Source organism: Micromesistius poutassou (genome assembly GCF_964030765.1).
Source record: "Micromesistius poutassou genome assembly, chromosome: 12".
NCBI classification, from domain to species: Eukaryota; Metazoa; Chordata; class Actinopteri; order Gadiformes; family Gadidae; genus Micromesistius; species Micromesistius poutassou.
In genome coordinates, this window is record NC_140282.1 from 2111911 (window position 1) to 2134986 (window position 23076).

At 49.2% G+C, this 23076-nt stretch overlaps 1 protein-coding gene across 1 annotated transcript in view; it reads left to right on the forward strand.

Annotated features, from left to right (window-relative positions):
- Positions 1-23076, forward strand: part of adcy7 (adenylate cyclase 7) — a 49894-nt gene that overhangs the window by 16714 nt on the left and 10104 nt on the right. The window contains exons 2-15 of the mRNA XM_084475871.1: positions 2062-2872; positions 7788-7985; positions 8331-8495; positions 9125-9274; positions 13447-13607; positions 16683-16794; positions 17288-17415; positions 17639-17797; positions 18222-18354; positions 18964-19152; positions 20103-20146; positions 21455-21514; positions 22413-22490; positions 22930-22999. Coding sequence (XP_084331997.1) covers positions 2708-2872; positions 7788-7985; positions 8331-8495; positions 9125-9274; positions 13447-13607; positions 16683-16794; positions 17288-17415; positions 17639-17797; positions 18222-18354; positions 18964-19152; positions 20103-20146; positions 21455-21514; positions 22413-22490; positions 22930-22999 — 1812 coding nt within the window. The 5' untranslated portion in view covers positions 2062-2707. The remainder of the gene's footprint in view (positions 1-2061; positions 2873-7787; positions 7986-8330; positions 8496-9124; positions 9275-13446; positions 13608-16682; positions 16795-17287; positions 17416-17638; positions 17798-18221; positions 18355-18963; positions 19153-20102; positions 20147-21454; positions 21515-22412; positions 22491-22929; positions 23000-23076) is intronic.

The window sequence follows — 23076 nt, forward strand, 5'->3', positions numbered from 1 at the left end:
AAGAAGGTGTCGCGGTGGTACGGGGATGTACCGTCGCTCTCGCCTCGTTTCCTTTTCCGTGATGTCAGCGGCAGACTGGTGGGCCCCGCAGTGGAGCGTGAGAAGGGCTGTTAGGTCCGCTGGGGGGGGGGGGTGAGGTACAGTCGTTCTCTGAGGAGGCCGGGTGAGGGGTCGGTGAGGTATAGTCGTGGTATGCAGTGCGATGCAGAGTCAAAAGTGAGGGAGGGTAGACCGGGTCACCATCTCATGTGAGATGCCAATCATCTGATTGGCATCTCACATCTGATTGGCTTCGGTGCTTTAACAGCAGGGGGATTCACCCACCCCCACTTTGTTTATATCTGGTGTTATTTGTTTCAGTGTTTACTTGGATTTGTAGCTTTATGTGCGTCTTTTGGGGTTATATCAGTAGATGTGTATCACTATGAGTTCCTGTGGCCTTATCCTTTTTTTTTTTTTTGCATCCATCTCATTATCACTCTTGCATTAAGTGATTGCGTGTGTGTGTGTGTGTGTGTGTGTGTGTGTGTGTGTGTGTGTGTGTGTGTGTGTGTGTGTGTGTGTGTGTGTGTGTGTGTGTGTGTGTGTGTGTCTACATTGTCTCAGGGGAAGTACTATCTCTATCAAGTCGTCCTCTGCCCTTGTTCCATTGACCTCTTAAACGGAGCGGTGTTATATGGCATCTGCTGCTGTTGCTATGGGAGGGCCCACCGAGCAAACACTTCCTACACTCTAGATGAGCCATATCAGCGACTGGAGGAAATGAGCTTTCTATTGACCGCAGAGCGCAAGTTTCTGTTTTCTCTCAACCCTGCGTGTCCTCTGGTCTCTACGACGCAACAGTTCAGCTTTCAGAATTTAATATCCACGTCTGAACATGGAATCCCACTTGTATTGGTTTCTTCTTGGGTCGGCATTCTGGCCAATAACCACCAGACTTTTGACATCTGTAAAAGAAAAATGTTATGAAAGAGAGAAAACAACCTGGGCGTTAGTTTTCACCCTGCTGTTCCTCTGTGATGCTAACCGTCCAAAGACATCAGAGGAGGCTGCGTCCACAATGAACAGAAATCGGCCGCGGTGCGGCGGTGTTTTCATTGCGGCGGTGTCTTTCTGTTGGGTCATTGTGTAGGGGTTTCGTTGAATGTGGCTAACGATCGGTTCACAGCACTGCGGGGGTATTGATTTGCAAACCGTAGGCTGTGGGCCATGTTTATGAATGGTCAACAGAAGTATGCCTTGAAAGCAGAAGGCTGAGTCGATTGGTTGGCTTCCAGCAGAGGAACAATAGACTGCCATGCAGACTTTAGTGTTTATTTTGGTGATAGAAATGTGAGAAAATCCCGTAAACTTGAGACGTCAAGTTTCCCCGCTGCTGCTGCCGTCTATTGCCGTCAAACCCAACAAAAGCAATGTGCTTTTATCTAACTGGATGTCACAGTCACAGCTTGTGGGACTCAATGTGTGCCCCGGTAGCTTCCAGAGACAATACAACTTTCATCCGTGACGCCCTTGTATTTAATAAAGAAATGTAATAAATCTATAAAACTATTCCCCCCGGTCTTTAGTCATCCAAGTAGCACGTAGGTTAATGGGTGCATGTTTAGTCTTTCTTCACCTCAGCCCACATAGTGAGACAGTGAGTCGTCGGGAAGGTAATGAATTTCGGACTTGCCTAAGCCAAGTTTGGAATCGCATCTCAAAGCAAAGCCGTGACCAATCACCACACATGCCCCCCCAGACACCCATGATGACATGTTCACTTCCTCTGACCAGCCGCAGCTGTTGGGCTGACATGTCATTACTTCCTCGGCAGTACCACCTGATCACATACTTTGAATCACTATATCGAAAAGATGGTGTGTGTGTGTGTGTGTGTGTGTGTGTGTGTGTGTGTGTGTGTGTGTGTGTGTGTGTGTGTGTGTGTGTGTGTGTGTGTGTGTGTGTGTGTGTGTGTGTGTGTGTGTGTGTGTGTGTGTCAAGCTTACCATGACATCACTGTTGACAACATTGTCTTAACGTCTCCCTCCCTGTTCTCCCCCCCTCCGTCCTCTCCCCCAGGTTGGCCTCTCCCTTTGTCCGCGGCGAAACCTCAGCAGACCCCCACAGGGTCGTCCACGCCGGGCCTCCTTACATCCTGAGACTCCCCAGACGCCTCCCAAGAGTTCAGCCTATCCCCGGACCTCTCCCTCCTCCTACCCTCCTGTGAACGCGCCTCTCCTCCCATTCAGCGCGGTCCGGTCTCAGGGCTACAACTCTGGGGAGAAGAGGGAACAGTAGCTGGCCAACCAGGAACCACCGCTGCCTGCCAGCGACAGACAGTGGACAGCGGGCGGACGGAGAGAGAGAGAGAGAGAGAGAGAGGGAGGGAGGAAAGCCCCTGGAATCAAACTGAGAAATAGGAGAGGAGCGTTGTGGAGGGGAGATACCACAGAGCCCTCACTGCAGGGAACCGAATGGCCGTTTCTTCTCAGGCCAGGAGCTAGCCAGCGACTAACATCACCACTGGAACCGTGGATCTCCGCCGCCGACCGCCCCGCTGACGGAACCCCTTCGCGTTTAAACCAGCGGATCAGGCAGCGCGGACGGAACCTCTGCCGGGGGGGGGGGGGGGAACCGCCTGGTTTTGATTTCCTCCACAGGGTTTTGTTTGTTGTACTCTGGGCCAGCCGCGGCCGACTGCTATGTGTGAGACGCAGCGGGGGCCATGCCAGCCAAGGGGAAGTACCTGTTGAATGACCTGGAGCTCAAACATGAGACGCTGTACCGCAAGTTCTCCTGCATCAGCCAGTACCAGCCGCTGGCTCTGCTGCTGGGCCTGTCCATGCTGTCCTGTGCCATCCTGCTCGTGCTCTTCTTCTCGCTGCAGCTGGTGAGTCACACTTTGCCCCGGTCGAACCCCCCGATCCCTGCTCCTCAAGGGCCCTGGACGACGCAGGTTTGGACCTCTGCCGTCCTCGCACCAGAGACCGAATTTATTTTATTTAGCATTATTACAGACGTGGTATTTCAATTTCCAAAATCAGATATTGTTGCACAAATCAGTATTGTGTGTGTGACACACACACACACACACACACCAGGGTGTTTGGTTCTCTACCGTCCCCGAACCGGAGACGATATTGATTCAGAAATGGATTGATGATGAATTAATCAAATCCATTCGTCAAGCCATTCTATTCCAAAGCGCCCGGGCAGATCGATCTAAAACGACTTGCGTCAGCTCAAACACAGCCTGACCTGAATGTCAATCGAATGGCGGGAGGTCACAACGGGGAATGACATCATGTAGACGTCTACAATGTTTACCTCGCTGGGGATCCGAGTACGTTCAGAGTCAGAGTCCTCCTGAGGCTCAGCGTGATGGCACTGTTTGCTCGGGACAAACACATACACACGCTCAGCCCCAAGCCTCTAAATATAGCACAGGTCATCATTAAATAGGGCCATGAATTGCTGTCTCAACCCAGGTGATTCTGGAGATAACGGAGATTAACACACATCAGAAACACAATAAGAATCCTTCATCTTGTTGAGAGGTAAAGAAACTGGGAGAACTCTCCTTTGGGGACTTCCTTAGACGAGTGGACGCTGGCTCCTGATCCAGTTGGTCTGATTGTTTTGATTCAGAGGTCGTAATAGGTAGGCTACGAAGGGTTGATTGAAGAGCAGATGATCTAGAACCTCTTCAAGACGATGGAAGTCTACAGCAAGTAGTACTGATGTACAGCTTGTGAAGGTCTCCGGGTTGGATGATTGATTATTGTTATTGCTAAAGGTTGTAAAAACAAAATATTCTATTTTTTAATGGATAGAGATGTGTTGATGTATAGTAATAATTTACCTAGGTCCTCCATGGAAACTGACAATGAAGCTGACAGGAATTCAGTGCCTTGCTCAATGAAACTTCCCTAGTGTTTGATCCCACTTTAATTTTGTGTGATGCTGAGGCAGAACAGAGAACCATGCATATGCAGATTCCATTACAGTACTTTCCTGGAAACTCCACTCCCTTTCTCCGTCTCTTCAGAGATGTGTGTGTGTGTGTGTGTGTGTGTGTGTGTGTGCGTGTGTGTGTGCGTGTGGACAGCTAGGGGTTGTGCCAGGCCGGGGTGAGCTGGGGGAATTTGTGCCAGTGTTGGATGAGCAGCAATCATCTCATCGAGAGCGCTGTTATCCAATCACGGACACCTGACGGCGGGCACTCTGGAGCGCCACACAGGCTGAGCTTTTGTTCCAAGTGGCCCCTCGAAACCGGGCAGTTTCGGCCTGTGAGAGTCGATGGAGGGAGACAGGGAGGGAGGGAGGGAGGGAGGGAGGGAGGCTGGGAGGGAGGGAGGAAGAGAGGCTGGGAGGGAGAGAGGCTGGGAGGGAGGGAGGGAGAGAGGCTGGGAGGGAGACAGGGAGACAGGGAGGGAGGGAGGCTGGGAGGGAGGAAGAGAGGCTGGGAGGGAGAGAGGCTGGGAGGGAGAGAGACAGGGAGGGAGGGAGACAGGGAGGGAGGGAGAGATGGAGGCTTGGATGGAGTGAGAGAGGGAGGGCTGGGGTTGAAATATGGAGGTGGGCTGGAGTGGACTGGGTATTGGGAGTTTTACTGAGAAGACTATCCCAGAAGTGCTTGCATCGGGGGACAACCTTTTGATAAATGAAGCGGGTATTTTATGTAAAAGGAATCTCAACAGGAGATAAAAAATGCCAAGAAAGCCAAGACAAGTTTACAACCGAGTTTAAGTGTGTGTTTATCTCCTTAGGTTCATAAACAACTTTATCCATAACGTTGATTATACTCCTCATTAGCAGATTTTTAAGAACAATGTAAATTGCCACGGTATTCATACGATGTAATCATTATTCATAGTAGTACTGGTAGTGGTGGTAACAGTATCTATCGATGATCCACAATATACATACACAACATCCATTTCATTTTAATATGCACATAATTTGCCAGGACATCCTTTCAACATCCTAATGCATGTACAATGTACATGAATCCCTTACTAATGATGCATTAGGATGTTGAAAGGATGTCCGTGTTCATTGTACATGCGGACTCATGGCTGACCGAAATGACATCATGTTCTGCAGAAGAGGACATCGGGCGGAACAGTCCAGGGCACACAGGGAACAGAGCTCCACGTGGTCCCCCTCTCCATCAGCACACTGCATCCAGTCCGGCGGATACATAATGCACTGTGGTCTGATGAACACAAGTGTTTATTGAGTTAACGTCCTCGTAAAGATGCAGCTGAACAACGTGTCTAATGTATTGTGGTCTGTGTGGCGGTGGACACTGCTGAGTGGCCTTTCTGAAAAGGGCTTTTTAAAAAAAAAAAGTCAGTTTGAATAAATAACACGACACAATGCACCGTCATAAACACAGAATCCGGTATATATTTCTCTGTGGCAGAAAGTAATGCGAAATCCACGAGGCGACACACACAAAAGTATCACGGAACGATGAAGGGGAAAAAAACTGCCGCCGGTCTTTGTTGCTTTATGTTTCCATGGCAACCGGACGACGAGATGGCCTTCCAGAACCTACTCTCACTCAAACGCGTACTGCAGTCGCTCACACCGCCACCTTCAACAATCCTTCGCTCCTTTGTCCATGATTTCATTTCCTCCAGCGAAAGAAGGTTAGGCTGGCTCCTCAACTCCCATGTTTCCGACGTTATTCCACTCTCTGTCCTGAACCAGTTACGGTCCTGGCTCTTGTTATTGTTAAGCAAATCTTACCCAATGCCAACGCCCAATATACATTGTATACCGTCCCTCACTCACTCTCCCATAACTAGGAAAGTATTGTTTACACACACACACACACACACACACACACACACACACACACACACACACACACACACACTCGATCCTTCCAGCTTGGGCCTCTCAGTACAGTATGGGAACCAGGACGACTGTGTGCTAGCCGAGCAGCAGAACCAGAGCCAGCAGAACATGACGCACATGTAGATGTGTTGGAAGCCCCCCCTGATCCCCTCCTAAGCCCCCCCCCGGTCCTCTGGCTCTCCCCCTCCCCGGCGGTCAACGCAGAGGTGAGAACGGCCTCACTGAACCCCGTTACCGCAGCGTGTTGGCTTCAGTGTTCAGCGAGCGTGCGGATAGGAGGGGATTCGGTGTTTGCAATTAAGCTGCAGTTGGTCGTCTGAAGAAAAGAAAAAAAAGCACCAGGATCAGTCCTATGGACCGCTGGTCACTGAGGTGTCGTTGGAGGACCAACACAGGTGTCGCTCATAACACTAATTATGGGTCTGCTGCTTGTTACCCCGTTTACACGTACATGGTTTTTTAGAAAAACGTAGACATTTACCTTTGTTTGTGCCCTTCTTTTACACGCAAATGGGGAATTCGCCTCGATTCTTTCTAAAAAAAAACCTGAGGCCAGAGTGTAGATTTTGGAAAACTTTGGTTGCACGTTTGCATGTAAACTGAGAAAAAAATTTCGCCAGTTTTCGGCAGCCGACAACGTCACAGTATGCTCCAGAACTTGGCACACCTGCGCCAAAAGTACGACCTATGTTTACATTTTCATTTGGGGTTCTGATGTGGCTGACGTGGGCATGAGCTTCTCGTTATACTGCCACCTACAGTTTTGGAATGTCCTGGCGGCATATATACACGGGTTAGTGTAAACGAAAACTTTTCTGAAACCTGACAGGTGTGCACAATGTTATTTTCGAAAACAGAGGGGGTGAAATGACCGTTTATGAAAATAGCCGTCCACGTGTAAGCGTAGCCTGAATGTACCAAGGAAGGCACTAGCAGAGTAATGAGTGAGGATTAGCATGCTACCAGGGTCTGTAGGGCACGGACATCAGGGAATTGGGTTTACGTTGTGCCAAGTCACGCATGAGAAACACTGGGTTAGTTTCAAACACAACGTCTCCCTATAATGAGAAATCCTTTCACGATTAATTACTAAACAATGATCGGAAAAAGATGACCAATAACATTACAATGCTCCTATACTTCGCAATTACTGAAATGACGGCGGTCACTGCGATTGGATGTCTCGATGTAAAAGCCCCATTGGCAATTTAAGTGGAAAATATACAAGCGTACAAATCCCCTAATTTGCCCACTGCTGAAGAAAGACGATTTGTCAGTGAGACAGTGTTCTCGTTGAGCAGCAGTCGTCCAGCATGTCCCGTACACTCTCCTATTCAGTGAAAGGACACGGACCTTGAGACAACATAACACGCGCAAATAACAGATGGTTCAGACCTTAAACTGCAGGCATTCAAGCAGCCGTGTAACAACTGGTTGTGCTCAAGGTCTCCATCGAACCTCACCATCGTGAAGAGACTGAATGAAGTGCACACACACACAGACCAAAGGTAGATTGAGAAGGGTTTGAATGGAAGACCAGCGGCTGTACAATGAGGCCCGTAACGCTCCAAAGGATCCGGGTTCAGGGCTGTGCGAGGCAGCAGTCATTTATGTCCTCAATCTATATACTACTTTGTGTCTCATAAAAGACGCCTCCGTCCGTTCTCTCGTTAGCTCTCTCCCTCCCTCCTGCCTTCGCTCCTCGTAATGAGGCTCTGTGTCATGTCTTTTAATGTAATTTCATGGCATATGGTCCTGAAATGATTAGGTGACATTAAGATGATATATTCAGCATTGTTAAGGTGTGTGTGTGTGTGTGTGTGTGTGTGTGTGTGTGTGTGTGTGTGTGTGTGTGTGTGTGTGTGTGTGTGTGTGTGTGTGTGTGTGTGTGTGTGTGTGTGTGTGTGTGTGTGTGTGTCTCTCTTCCCCCCCTGCAGAGTGCTAACAAGCACTGCGCCTTCGTGGCGGTGGTGAGTCTGAGCCTGGGCGTGTTTGTGGCCGTGTTCTTCCTGGTGTGCACGGACACCCTGACCCAGCGATGGCGGCGGCTGCTGGGCCTGGCGGTGTGGGCCACCCACCTGGTCATGGCCTACACCTTCATCTTCTGCGGGCCGCTCATCCTGCCCTGGGACCAGGTGAGCCCTCTACCCTAGAGGAGTCAGTAGGGCTCTCACCGAGTGGTCACCGGCCTTCCGATGGCCGACACGCTGGGTTAAGACGGTGAACGTCCCGGTTCACACATTGACTCAGATGAAGAAAGGTTCATTTGTTCTTCATCAAGGGTGAATTCTGCACGTGTGGATCTCTGCACGCGGGCATGCACTCACACACACCCACGCAGACAGACACATACTCACGCAACACTCACATCTTTTGAGTTACGTCTCTCGCAAAGGCCGAACGCAATTCAGAGAAAACATGAACGGGGAGGACGAGAGAACCGGTGACATTCGGTCGTGTTCCCTCTCCGCGTTGTGCAGGTGCCGTACTTCCTCTTCATCATCTTCACCGTCTACACCATGCTGCCCTTCCAGCTGTGGGACGCCGTGGTGCTCAGCGTGCTCACGTCGCTCTCACACATCCTGGTCCTCACGCTCAACTTCACCGTCGTCAAACGGCCCCACCCCCCGGACCTGGCCCGACAGGTGAGTCATAGCCTAGACCCCGGACCTGGCCCGACAGGTGAGTCATAGCCTAGACCCCGGACCTGGCCCTGGCCCGACAGGTGAGTCATAACCTAGACCCCGGACCTGGCCCGACAGGTGAGTCATAACCTAGACCCCGGACCTGGCCCGACAGGTGAGTCTGAACCAGGTTCTTAACACGATTCGAGAGTTTTATTTGTCACATGCATAGTATATAGCAAGTTTACATGCAAGTATACCGTGAAATGAAAAGTGCCGCAGAAGCAGTGCAATATAAGGTGAAAAGATGAAAGATACAACGTGATTTAACGAAATAGCAAAGCAGTTATAAATATATAGCAGTGGTATGCTATTGCAGCATGTAAACAGTGTAAAGAATGACATGGCATCACATAACATGAACATGACACAACATAACCCTACTGGGCTCAATAGGTGGTAGACTCAACGCATCCATTTCTTTGTAACATAACTTCTAGATGTTAACATGTGAGGCCTTGTGGCCTTGGAAGATGGTGTCTTCCCCTGTACACCATTACTTACCCTGTGTGTGTGTGCGTGTGCGTGTGTGCTTCTGTGCGTCTGTGCTTCTGTGCACGTGTGTCCGTTGCGTTGCGTGTGTCCTACAGCTGTTGTCCAACGCGGTGGTGTTTCTGTGCGGCAACGTGGTGGGAGCCTTCCACAAGGTGCTGATGGAGAAGACCCTGCGGCAGACCTTCCAGGACACCCTGCGCTGCCTCCGGATGCGCATGAAGCTGGAGATCGAGAAGAGGCAGCAGGTCAGTGAGGCTCCACCCCCAAACACGCGTGGAACGATGTGCGCACACGTAACTCTGTTCACCGGTCGGATCTACAGCTCACGTAACTCGACAGAAGAGATCCACCGCACCGTATATATCTGAGGACAGATGTATGATGCAACATGGAACAAAACACCTGCGTGATGACCTAGTTCAAGGCTCTCAAAGAGCATTGGCTGAATCTGGCTAGCATTAAGGTTTGTTTGGGTTTTTTGGTTCATGTGATCTCCTAACGTACGTCTGAGGTCAGCCTTCCCCTGGGCAGAGACGTTCACTCCCGATTCCCCGTTTCTTTACAAACCAAACCAAAGACAGAATCACTATGTTGTGGTTTATTCCGTTACTATCCACAACTGGGAAAACAAATTGTTTCCTTCTGATCACTTACTGGGACTTTAGTATTTTATTTAAAGCTTTTCAGTTTAATTTGTTATAATACCCCCCTCCCCCTTATTCTTGAAATAAGATTTTGGATTCTGGGATTTTTGGGATGTGTGTTGTGTAAAAAATAGACGTCCTTTCTTTCACCGTACACACACAAGGCTCTAGCTAATGCACTAACACGTCTTCACGTGGTTTAGCTGATGCAGGAAGCTCTCCGTCTGCGTTTTACGCCCACAGCAGAAGATCACGTGCGTCGTGTTCTTCACACGAGCAGTGGGGGTTCCCCTTGGTCATCACGCGAGCCAGCGAAGCCATTCCTAGTTCAAAAGAACTGCCAAAATGATCATTAGGCTGTGCAACGCCGCAAGCCTCTTCAAATCCTCCCCAAATGGACGTCAAGTGAATTTAAACACGGTTGGGAGTAAACAGCAGAAATACAGGAGTCATTTTGTATTTATTCACAGAATTCACAGTGTAATGTAATCCTTGTGGTGACTGTTACTGATATGCACAAAATCTTTGTCTTTGTTAGTTGACACATGGTGTCAACAAAAAAGCTGCAAAACGTAACAAGTACTTCATGATTAATGCGCGGACAGCCCCACTGCTGTTTGGACCCTCAGGCTACTCAAACAAAGAGGCAGTTGACAGGAAATACAGTTTTTAGAAATGATCATGGTCCCAGCTGCTGGCTGGTTTCGGCAGTGAGCCGAACACACTGATAAGCCGCTGTGATTGTGATATTGCTGGTGAGTCTAATCCATACCTGCTACCACAATGAAATGTCTGATAACAGTTTTCTCTTCTCCAATGCGATAAGATGATTATTCTTTATTAGGGTCACTTAGTTAGAGTGAGTCACTGATAAACAACGACTGCACTTCCAACAGCCCATGTCTTGGGCCTACTTGTTGGGTAGTTGAGGGCTAGGCGTTTGGCCGGTGAGAAGTTAGCTAAGTCCTATCGCAACCTGCCCTTGGCAGTCCTACAGAGAAGTCGATTTGTCTTTGGATGAAACTTATTTGATCGTAATGTGTGCTTTAAGATAAATGACATGTGCGACTCTCAAGTGGTCCAGTCACCTTTTGTTCCTCAACGGTTTGTTTTGACTCCGAGGACATAAAGACCACTGAGGAGCCAGGGCCGTTGCCTAGCATCCCAGAAAGGAATGATGTAATCAGTAACCTTTGAAAGCTTTTGTTGTGTTTTTTATTGTGTGTTGACACTGAAAAATGGGAGTTAAGAGCAAGGGTTGTGCCAAAGTGCATAAAGACATAGTGTGGACCGGAGGAGAGACACGGCTCCTGAGGGATACCGCCCGGACTACTGGTCTAACTTTTCCCACATGCCTTTCATTGGGAATACAGAAAACAAACTGGTTCTCATTGGGATTCTGCTTCCTCTGCTCTGGTTCAGCTTTTCTCAACGTCTTGTGGTTCAATGGTATCAAAAACATTTTATTGGTGAATTTTCCCTTCTTGGAAATGACCACGCACGCACGCACGCACGCACGCATGCGCACGCACACAACACACAACACACAACACACACACACACACACTCTCTTTGTTGGATGTACTGGTTTTTGTTTCTTAAGAAATGTGGCATGTTTGTTCTATCGGGCCTATATCTATATTTACTCTGCCACGTAGTCCACTGTAAAGAATGGATTATGTTAAAAGCATTTTCTAGATAACTTCAGACGTTCAGAGCTCCACTCGCAAAGTCACATGGTCTACCGTCAATCTTCCTCCCATCTCTGCTATTTATTTATTCAGAAATATAGAATTTTTTTTCCAGGAAGTGAGATTATGTTTCCCATGCCACATAGAACAAAACACCTGCATTGTTACCTGCTTCAAGGCATTAAACTGGCAAGGTATTCAGGTTTGTTTGCCTTTTTTTGGTTCATATTGTCTCCGACCGTACATCTGAGGAGAGCCTTCCCCTGGTCAGACACTCCTGTTCCCCTACTTCTTTGAAAACCAAACCAAGGACAGAATCACATCAATGTGTTTTTTTCCCCATCAATATCCGCAACCGTGGAAGCTAATTGTCTCCTTCTGATCACTTAACCTCGACACCTAAAAGTAAATTTATTTGTTTTATTTTAGTATTTTAACTATTGCTTTTCAGTTTAATGTTTTTATTATTTTATTATCCTTATTCTTAAAATAAGATTCTGGATTTTATGGATGCGTATTTTGTAAAAAAAAAAAAATAGAGTGCCGTCCTATTTTTCACCATATTTGTTTCATTTTAGTATTTTATTTATAGCTTTTGTGTGTCTTTTTTTGGTTCACACAATCTCCTTCCGGGCACCGTATTCTTCAGTGGTCCATTAGCTACCTGCCTTGATGGAAGGCTTCATGCAATCCATTATCAGGCAGCATGCGTTCCAAACTACCGGGACATGGATCGGGGCCGTGCGTTCACACAGGATAGATGCCCGCAGGTACAGAAGGACCGTTATGTAATGGACAGATACCGCTCACGTAATACCGCTCACAGTAATCTGGCCGGATGAGGAGTCTGGATATATCCTGGTTATTGCAGAGAGGAAAAACCTGGAGCAAAGGGACTAGACTCACTACTGGCGGAATGCATCAGAATGACCCCTTGAACCTGATAGTGGATGAGGTGTAACACACACACACACACACACACACACACACACACACACACACACACACACACACACACACACACACACACACACACACACACACACACACACACACACACACACACACAAAATGTAAAGCGCTTTGGGTACCTAGAAAAGCGCTATTTAAATGTGACTAATTCGTGTTCTTGGCAGCCTTCCATTGTGTTCCCCAGCAAACAAAGTCTTTGAGGGCTGTGCCGCCGTCTACTTTTGACCTTTTTTAATGGAGAACCACATGACATGAAGTGTACCGTTGTGTACCGAGTGAACCTGCCTCACGATGAAAATAGCTAGGCGGAGGTATCCCAGCCTTGTGGAATTAAGGTGAATGTTCACCAATGACTGTGCTTTGGGCTTTTTATAGTACTGTTATTAGCGCACTACAAGGGACTTAAACTAGCAGGTCTCTGCCTCTCTGTGTTTATCCGAGGCTCGTTAACCAAAACATCCATGATAGGACTGTTTCTGTGACTGGAGCCTGACGCCGAGTCTTTGGAGGGAGCGTAGGAGCACTGATAAAAGCACAGCTACACAAACAAGACCGTCAAACCCGTGTAACATCAGAGACGGCCCATATCGGGCATACGGACTGGATGCAGCCAGCGTCTCTGGTCCAACTCACCAGAGAGTGGTTGTGCTGTACAACAGCCAGCCTGTGACGTGCCTCCATCGGTCTGATCCTCTTATTGTTTAAATATATCTTAAGCGTTTAGGTATGCATGACATGGCATTGATGAGATGTTCTGCGTTACGTGAACAGAACAAGTACATGGCAGAGTGATTGGTTGTGAGATGAGATGCACCTGTAGGATGGGGTCAGAGGTCAATGCCACAGTTCTCTCACAGTGATTGCACATAATCCCACCTTTTGTCCCCGTCTGTGATGTGTGTGTGTGTGTGTGTGTGTCTGTCTGTCTGTCTGTCTGTCTGTGTATATGTGTGTATATTAGAGGGGAGTGTGTGTGTGTGTATACATTGGTGGTGTTCATATGTGTGTGTGTGTGTGTGTGTAAATTTGTGTTGTTCATGTGTGTGTGTGTGTATGTGTGTTTGTGTCTGTATAATCATGGTGTTCGTGTGTGTGTGTGTGTGTCCTTAGGAGAGCTTGCTGCTGTCCGTGCTGCCCGTCTACATCTCCATGAAGATGAAGCTGGCCATCATGGAGCGGCTGCAGGAGTGCAAGGACAAGGAGGAGCAGCAGCGGCTGGTGAAGGACAACAACTTCCACAGCCTCTACGTCAAGCGGCACGAGAACGTCAGGTAGGACGACCCTGTCCCCACACACACACACACACACACACACACACACACACACACACACACACACACACACACACACACACACACACACACACACACACACACACACACACACACACACACACACACACACACACACACACACACACACACACACACGGAGCAGTCGCAGGTTTCAGGTGCCTTGCTCAAGGCCACCTCAGCACCTCACCTGAGGACACAGGAGAGTGCTGCACAACTACTCCCCCCCCCCCCCGTCCCGTCCACATTTCTTGCCTACCGCTCGGGATTCGAACCGGCAGCCACCCTGCGGTTACTGGTTCAACTCCTTAACCAGTAGGCCACGGATGTTTCTCCCGTCCCTGTCCTCACTCACCTTAATTGCTTTCACCTGTCCTGCATTATCGTTCCCCTCCTAGTGTATTCAGTCAACGTTTCCCTTCCTCTGTGCAAGTTCGTCTTTGTTCTTTGTTTCAAGCGTCAAAGCATTTTCCGAGTGATATTTACCGTTCCCGGTTTTCTGATTCCTGCCCGTCTACTCCCGTCTACGTCTCTGCCTTCTCCCTCGTCAACTGATTTCCCGCGTACCAAACTATCTGCTAGTGAAGACCAGACTTTTTTCTTTTTTTTTCCAGACTTTTGCCTCCCGAGGCGTGCTATTGAGTCCCCCATCCCCTGTTGCTCACCCAGCCGTTACAGCTCTCTCCCTAATCACCCCCAGCTCCCAGAAGAAGCTGCTCCACAGCTTCTTTTCACAGATTTGGCCGTCAAATTGGTTGACTTGAAGGTTGCCTTCCATTCTTTAAACATTTTCCTTATTTCCTTTTGAGTCCAACCTTGATAAAAAGCTCTTGAATGTATCTTGTGTTTGCAGTCTTGGACCTTGTGGGCGGTGGAACTATTTTGCGAACCTTGATGCGGATCCAAACTGTTAACACAGGGGTGATGGAGCTGTCTCTCCTTCTGCGTGGACAGAAAAATAAACATTAGGCAAATGTCAGCCTTTTATTGCCCTTATCTCTTTATTTGCAAGCAAAAATTAAATCACGGCCGGAAAATCCTCCTGTTTATAATATGTTTTTTACCCTCTATTTCGGTCTCTGGTTACATTTCACTCGATTGTTTTATTCTATTTCGAAACGGGCACACATAAAGCCCTGTTTGATTGTTATCAACCTGCTTCGAGCATTTCCCTCTCCCATCACGTCCAGTACAGACCGGACCAGGGCTTCATCCTGAAGCAGGAGATTATTAAAGATTCCTATCGCACAAAGCCCTGACCCATTTTTATTCCTCATGATTGTTTTATTAATTTCGGACGTGCGGACAGATACTGGATTAACTGGCTGAGATACTGGATTAACTGTCCGGAGCGTACTGAACATGGCCGATGAGTCAGAGTGCAGGGGAATGTAGCAGAATGTAGGAGAATAAGCAGAGGGAACCTCCTCAGAAGAGAGACGAGGCTAACGGCTACACAGCGGCCAATGAGGCTAACCGCTAGCCCCGGCTCGGTTTCACCCAGACACCGCTGGATTCTTTGGCTCCGTATGGAGCAAGCTGCCCTTGCTCCCGTGTGCCTTTTGTGTTCCCTTAAACCCTCAGCACATACCTGTTGATGGACGGCCTGTGTGCCCGTGTCAGGCCCCCTATAATTACACCGGCCGGCCCCGTCATTAGCTCTGTGGTGTGTCTGAGCACCGCCGGCCAGCTGCTCTCTCAGCCGGTCGGGGGGAGAGACAGGCCAGGCCGGGTATCGGTGTCTGTGATGGGATCAGTGCCGACTTTAATTAGGATGTGCTGGGATGCAGCTGTGGACTCCCAGCCGACCACAGGTCTGACCGGAGAGCGCGATCTCCGGGGAGCCAATAAAGACCTGGTGGTTAGTGAGACCCCCCCCGGCCCCCGCCCGAGGAAAAGTGCCGGGTTTGAATCCCTTGTAGTGCAGCCAGTGCCTGCACCGTTCTTCTCCTTTAATGACCATTACTAATGACACATGGCTTCCTGGCAGAGGGATTAATGACGTATATACAACTAAATTAAACCTGCATTGTGTTACTTTTATAATGCAGCTATTGACTCCATAAAAAAAATAGATTCCCTGAACTAGAAGGTTTCTCAAGAATAAAACCCGCCCCTTCCACAATCCAACCCATCTGGGGAATTCTTCGTCTATAAATTGTTTTTACCGAGTGTGGTGCAGGTTTAACACTGAGGGAATGTATCAGTTGTTGAGGGTTTTGGAGTGGTGCAGGCATTACCTTAAGCCAGTGGGAGCCCACATTGTTTTCAGTTGCTCACTTTAATGGACCCATTGAGTAAGGTGCAGCCTTGCTGCAGAGACGACAAAAGGAGATTGTGTCAAAAGGAGAGTTGAACTGTTCCCCTTTTACACTCTTCTGGTCCTTCCAGACATCCTTCAGCCTTCTTGTCCCCTCCTTGTCCCCTTGTCTCCTTGCCTATGGAGCTTTGCTGTGGTCGGGGCACGGCTGAGGCGCCATCTCTCTAGAAACTTGTCCACCAGTACAGGGGATCTTATCGAAGCGTGTTTTGTCTCAACTTAAAAGGTAAACTAACCTTCAGAAACTAACCTTCTGCTTTGAGTGGTGACTCAAATGCGGCGGAACCCTTTATGTCTTGAGAAACCCTTTCAAGGAAATGTTTGTTCCTAGGAGATGGGGTTGCTCCTTTTGGCACACAAGAGGCAATAGGACACTATTGCCTAAAAATATAAATCGAACTGGTAAACGTGTTGTCTTTGCGTGGTATGTGTTGCTTCAACAGTGATGTTAGCTAAGCCATGTGTTTGACTCACTGGAATGAACAAACCATTTAGTGCACTGCAGCGTTTGTGTCAGAGCATTAATTGTTAAAGGTTGATAAAGTATATGAGGATGCTTCCCATTCTTATTCCATCAATGCATTAATCAAAACCCAATAGTACGCGTTTCATAGAGCGTGGCAGGTAAGCGATGCACTTAACGAAAGCACTGTGTTTCTGCCGTTTTCCTTTGTCTTCCTGAGGAAGTCCTCCTTCGCCGCGGTAACGTCTGTGTTCACGGCTTATTTTCGCAGTATCCTCTACGCTGACATCGTCGGCTTCACCCGGCTGGCCAGTGACTGCTCCCCCAAGGAGCTGGTCATAATGCTCAACGAGCTCTTCGGAAAGTTTGACCAAATTGCCAAGGTGAGTTAATGATTGGAACTTGTTCACGGACTCTGTTGTAATCGTTAACGCTGGAAATAATATGCTTTACGTTTGCATTGCATCATGATCTCATTCTCCTGCAACAAAGAAAAAAGCTCCTATATACATATAATACTCTAATAAGGTATTTTTCATTCCAAAAGCATATTGAGAAAACGGATGGTGTGAAATGTTTAGAGGATGTACCGTGGAGGATTATCTATATTTGGCCCACAAGCCCACACAGACACTGTTATTATTCCAGGATCATGTAGTCCAGTTAGAGACACTCAAAATGTATGAATCATGGTGTTTCCAGCCACATCAGCATCTTGGTAACATACTTTAGTTGGATACGTTAAATACGTTGGGGTAGAGTGGGTAGAGTGTTTCTTAATTTAAGAAGCATTTGATGTAAAAAAAAACAGTAACCCCTGTGTCTGCAGCTTTGAGTGTGTTCACCCTGTCTCCCTCTCCTCCTCGCCGCTCAAAGGAGAACGAGTGCATGAGGATCAAGATCCTGGGAGACTGCTACTACTGTGTGTCCGGGCTGCCCGTCTCTCTGCCCAAGCACGCCAAGAACTGTGTGAAGATGGGCCTGGACATGTGTGAAGCCATCAAGTGAGTCTGTTTACACGGTGGATTATGTTCATAGCCTGATAAATCCCAGCCCTCTGTGGGCTTGGGGAATCCACTAAAGTCACGTGGACGCAAAGAGCCCTAGATACAGGCGATGGCGATGGCGTGAGATGGCGGGCTGGTGTATTTTGGAAGGGAGACGTCAGCTGAATTGAGGAACAACAGATTGCATCAGGGCTGATGTCATGCCCCCTTGTGCCTGCAGGCTGGTGCGGGAGGTCACCGGCGTGGACATCAACATGAGGGTGGGCGTGCACTCAGGGAACGTGCTCTGCGGAGTCATTGGCTTGCGCAAGTGGCAGTTTGACGTGTGGTCACATGACGTCACCCTGGCCAATCACATGGAGTCTGGCGGACTGCCTGGGTAAGAGAAAGGAGCATTTGAATATTCAAAATGCTATTGAATATATATATATCTTTTTTACATTCTTCATCATGTAAAATATAGCACTTTTGAGGCTTTGGAAAATACACTGCAAATGAATGAAAAAAAATATATTGAAGAAATACATTTATGTTAAATGTATGCATTTATCTTCGTTCAAAGAAGCAATGTGATTTACACCCTTACGCAAATGACTGCAATCGGTTATTAAACATTTTGCAACCCATGTGACTTGAAACATTCATTTGACAGATATTATCAGAGGGCTTAAGGACGATAATTATCGGAGATGTTTGAGGTTCCGGCCTTTTGTTCATGGACCGTCACCAAAACAGTCCAGAACAGACGTGAGGTGAACCCACATGCATGAGTCTTTACCCCCCCCCCCCCCCCCTGTGTCCAGCCGGGTCCACATCACGGAGGCCACCCTGAAGCACCTGAACCGGGCCTATGAGGTGGAGGAGGGCAACGGCCACCTGCGGGACGCCTACCTGAAGGAGATGAACGTCCGCACCCACCTGGTCATCGACCCGCGGGTCAGACCCCACCCCCCTCTTGTCCCTGATGTTGTCTCCCTGATGTTGTCCGTGCAGAGTCTCTCCGCTGGTCCCCAGTGTCTCTCTAGCTGCCTCAGTGACGTCGGTTTCCCCGTGGCCTCGTTTCCTGCGTGACTAAATGTTTCTGCTTGTCTACCAAACACGGCTGTCGGTTCCCCCGCGGCGAGAGCTGAAGTATTCTCTTTAGGCCTTGTTGCTCAATAAGTGTTTTTTTTTTTTTTCTCCGATTCGATTTTCTCTGCTTTTCCTTTTCGCCTCATTGTCTAATTGTCTTTTGCACTGCGCCCACGCTTGAGTGCCTTTGTACTGAAACTAAAGTGTGTGTGTATGTGTGTGTGTGTGTCTTTGTGTGTGTGTGTGTGTGTGTGTGTGTCTTTGTGTGTGTGTCTTTGTGTGTGTGCATTATGTGTGTCTTTGTGCATGGTGTGTGTGTGTGTGTGTGTGTGTGTGTGTCTTTGTGTGTGTGCATTATGTGTGTCTTGGTGAGTGGTGTGCGTGCATTCATGTGTGCCTTTGTGTGTGGTGTGCGCGTGTGTGTGTGCGTGCATCTATGTGTCTGTGTGTGTGTGTGTGTGTGTGTGTGTGCAGTCCAAGGACCAGTCTCTGAACAGCCGCCACGTGCTGAAGCACCGCGTCAACGACGGGCTGAAGATGAGGGCGTCGGTCCGCATGACGCGCTACCTGGAGTCCTGGGGCGCCGTCAAGCCCTTCGCCCACCTCCAGAACCGCGACGGCTTCACCGCCGACCCCATCGGCAACGGCAAGCCGCGCTGCAAGGTGAGCCGGGTCGGGGTCGGCCGTCTTCCTCGCCGCTCACTCCCCACACCTGACAGTTCAGGTGCTGTGTTCCGATATCCGTGCTTCCACGAGTACACTTAAACGTAGTACACGAATACTCTGTGGTGCACTAAGCGGAAATTACGATCGCGACTACCCCGGCAATAAACATCCCGCTTTGAGCGGGGAGCTCTTCACGCCTAGCGGCTATAAAAAGCTATAAAAGCTGCAAAAACTACAAAAGCCCTCCATTAATGCAGGCTATGTGGGAAATGCGCCGACGTTGGCTCAGCCTGTCTCCGCCTCTTCTGCTACGGAGCTAAAATGGCTGCCGTTGAGTACGAAAAGTGTGCATCGGTCCACACTTCGCAGTTTGACCGTTTTGAGAACACCATCCGGGTCCTTTTCAGTTCTTTTTGCCCTGATCTTAATTGGAACGCCCTATGCACTCAAATCAAGTATAGTAGAGTACGGATAGTATGGATATTGGAACACTGCACAGGTCTGAGGATGTGGTTAATGAAGGAAGTGAAAATGGGGACGACATGACCTCAGGTCTCAGAGTCAACGCATTTTTACGGATCTGTGGCGGATACGGATATAATTACGTTTTTTAATCGAATTTAGTTTTTTAAAACCAGAGGAAATTGAATCATTGTGGATCAAACATTTTTTGAAGCGCGCCCCGGCCATGGGGCAGCTGCAGCAACAGCAGCAGTCGACCACAGACTGTTTCAGACAGAAAAGCGTCACTCCCGTTTGTACCTCAACGATAATGAAATCCTGCAGAGTAAACACAGGGGCTCTCAGGCTGTGAAACATGGACAGAGAGCTACTGTCTCTCCAGTACAAAACACATTCTCTGACACTGGGGGGAAAGGGGTGTGGAGTGTTGAGACTTGAGGAAAAAAGTGACAGAAGCTTATTTGTGAATTTCTTCTTTTTTCTAGGACATTCCTTTGCACTCTGCTCCCTGCTCCAAGAACACGGAGAGGTAAGACCTGGGTGCTCGTCTCTGCAGGCTGGGGGAGAGGGTGTGCATGGCCGCTTCCCCTTCACAAAAGGGTTCAGGTCTTCCAGAAGTCTGTCCACAGACCGGGGCTGGGGGCTGGGTCAGGTGTGACCGGGTTGTTCCATAAATGACACCTCGGTACATACTGATTGTGTTGACGTGGCCTGTAGTGGTTCATACAGTGTTCTGAGTGTTCTGCCGAGGTCAGGTTTAATGCATGCGTTTCAGAGGCGTTTTGGTGCAACATGGCTGCGTTGGAACTGAATGGACGTGTTTGTACAAGGCGTTATGCTTTGATGTTTTACATGCTCGATTGTTAAACGCCTGTCCGTCGTTTATGCGCCTGCTGGTAAAATGCGAGGTCATCTTTCGGTTATTGAAATGCTGAGGGACACTCTGACCTACTCAAAGAAGCATGTGTGCCCGAGTAGAAGTTTAAAGCCTTTTTAAAATATGTTTTTAGAATATCCTTAAAAGAAGGAACATTTGGTTTTGGTTAGAGCTGCGACTCGGCACCGCCGGAGCAGAGCGCGTCTCTCTGCTCTCGCGTTCGCTCAGAGCTTCTGTCTCGGGGAGAACTCCGACCGACATAGTTGGGAAATAAGAAAATTACCCCTTCCAAGATGTTTAGTCTGACTCGTGGTTAGTTGACACAGATTCTTTCAAATGGGAGCCGCACGTGCTGTGAACTGGATTTAACGACGTATGCCGTGTTCCGCAGTATGGATCCCTGTGCTCTCGGTCCGGTTCAGGAACCGAGGGGGACTGAGAGAACCGGGTCTTCGTCCAGGACCGTCTCGTCAGAACCCTCCTGATTATCTTTGTGTCTTTTCCCCTTAACAAATCATTTGTACTTAGACATGTATAATTATGCTTGTATATCGTCCAGACACACACGTGTGTTAGCGTACGTCCCAAACCCAGGCCGCGTCTCGCTGTGTGACCACGGGAGCAGTGAAACATCCCACTTATGTTTTCAATGTGCCGAGTTTGTTTGGATTATGGTGATGCGGCCCATGCCAGACTAATCCAATCAAGTTCGACTGTTTTGATTGGTTTAACACTGACCGGCGAGCAGTTAGGGAAAACAGAGGAGCAAGTAAATCCCGTCTGAGACGAACCAGCACCAGACACCGCCGCTGACCCGGCCTTAATCACCTCGTTAGGCTCCTCCTCGCCGCCCGGCGATTCATCGGGTTTGGAAACTCGGCCCGACGGTTATTGGATTTCCCATTTCTGGCGGTTTATTTTTAGCGTGCCGTGACGGACGTGTCATTGTGTCCCTGACAGCTTGGACGACTTTCCTGAGGAGCCCTTCTCCTTGCCAGCCCCCCCCTTCAGCAGTTCGAAGTGAGTCTGGACTCCCGGAGTCCTCTTGGCGAGTCCTCAGACTCACCGCAGTAGTTCTCAACCTTTTTTCGGCGTTTCCTCCCCCCCCCCCCCCTCTAAGGTCAAGAAGGGTTGGATTTTACGTCACGCTGCAATTCACAGTGTTGGTTCACGAGGCTCTAGACGGGGGGGCCTGCAGGTTTAAAAAGGCTTGAGAACCACTGCCCTACTGAGGAGGCCCCTGCTGGTCTAACACTAACCCCAGTGCCCCTCTCTCTCACCAGGCCGTTCTCTCCACCCTCCTCCCTCCTAACCAGAGCTGCTCTCGTTCATAACAAGGGGAAGGCGGTGCTCCCGAGCCGTCACAAACTGAAACCCTCTAACTTCCCCGTCTGCAGACTGACCCGCTTCTCTAAAACAACTCACCTCTGACGCATCTGAATGTGTGTGTGCGTGTGTGTGAGTGCGTGCCTCTCTGCGTGTGTGTGTGTGCACAGGGATGTTTTCGCATGTACTTGGGAACCCCTCAGCGTTTAAGGCACACACGGACATTGCCGGAACGCCACCGGCTGGATTCCTCAGAATTCAACCGCACGTCGCGCCGTGTCCGACGCACGCTCTCTGAAGCACCCGGTGGACACTGGGGTTCCTCGCCTTTCCCCAACTAATACAAACACAGTGTCTCTCAGACGGCCAGCTGGTGGAGCTAACCGGGGCCGGAGTCACCTGCATGAGCGTGTGTGTGTGTGTGGAGCAGCCTCCCTGCTGGCCGGTGTCTGTCTCCCCCCTGATGGCCGGTGTCTGTCTGTCTGTCTGTCTGTCTCCCCCCCTGATGGCCGGTGTCTGTCTCCCCCCCTGCTGCATGTCTGTCTGTCTGTCTGTCTCCCCCCCTGATGGTCTCTGTGTATTTCCGGAGCAGGAACAAGTCCCAGAAGAGCAAGTTTGACGAGGCTCTGCACGACGAGATGACCACCACCATCGACGAGCTCAGCAGCAAGTAGGTCTTCCCTCGGTCCCCCTGTCTGTCTGCTGGTCTGTCTTCCTGGCTGTCTGCTGGTCTGTCTTCCTGGCTGTCTGCTGGTCTGTCTTCCTGTGTCTCCTGTCTGTCTTCCTGTCTGTCTGTTGATCGGTCTTCCTGTGTCTTCTATTCTGTCTTCCTAAGACTCTTGTCTGTCCTCTATCTTTATTTATATCTTCCTGTCTTGTCTCCCTGTCTGTCTTCCTGTCTGTCTCTCTGTCTATCTTCCTGTCAGTCTTCATGTGTTTCTACATTCCTAACTTTCTTAAAATAATGTGTGCATGCGTGCGTGTGTGTGCGCGTGCGCCTTCAAAGAAATAAATAGTAGCTTTCCTTCCATCCCTTTGGTCCTCGTTTCATTGGTCCTCCTCCCTCCCTCCTCCTGCTCACGGTCTCCCCCGCTGCGTCTCTCCTGCAGGCAGTGGTCCAGCTCCGAGGAGACCAGCAGCCTGGCTCTGTGGTTTCCCAAGAAAGAGCTGGAGAAGCAGGTACGTGGAACACAAGGGCCCACAGAGAGACGGACGCCGGCTGTTGCCTTTGTCTGCGTGCCAATTTCCTGCGCCCT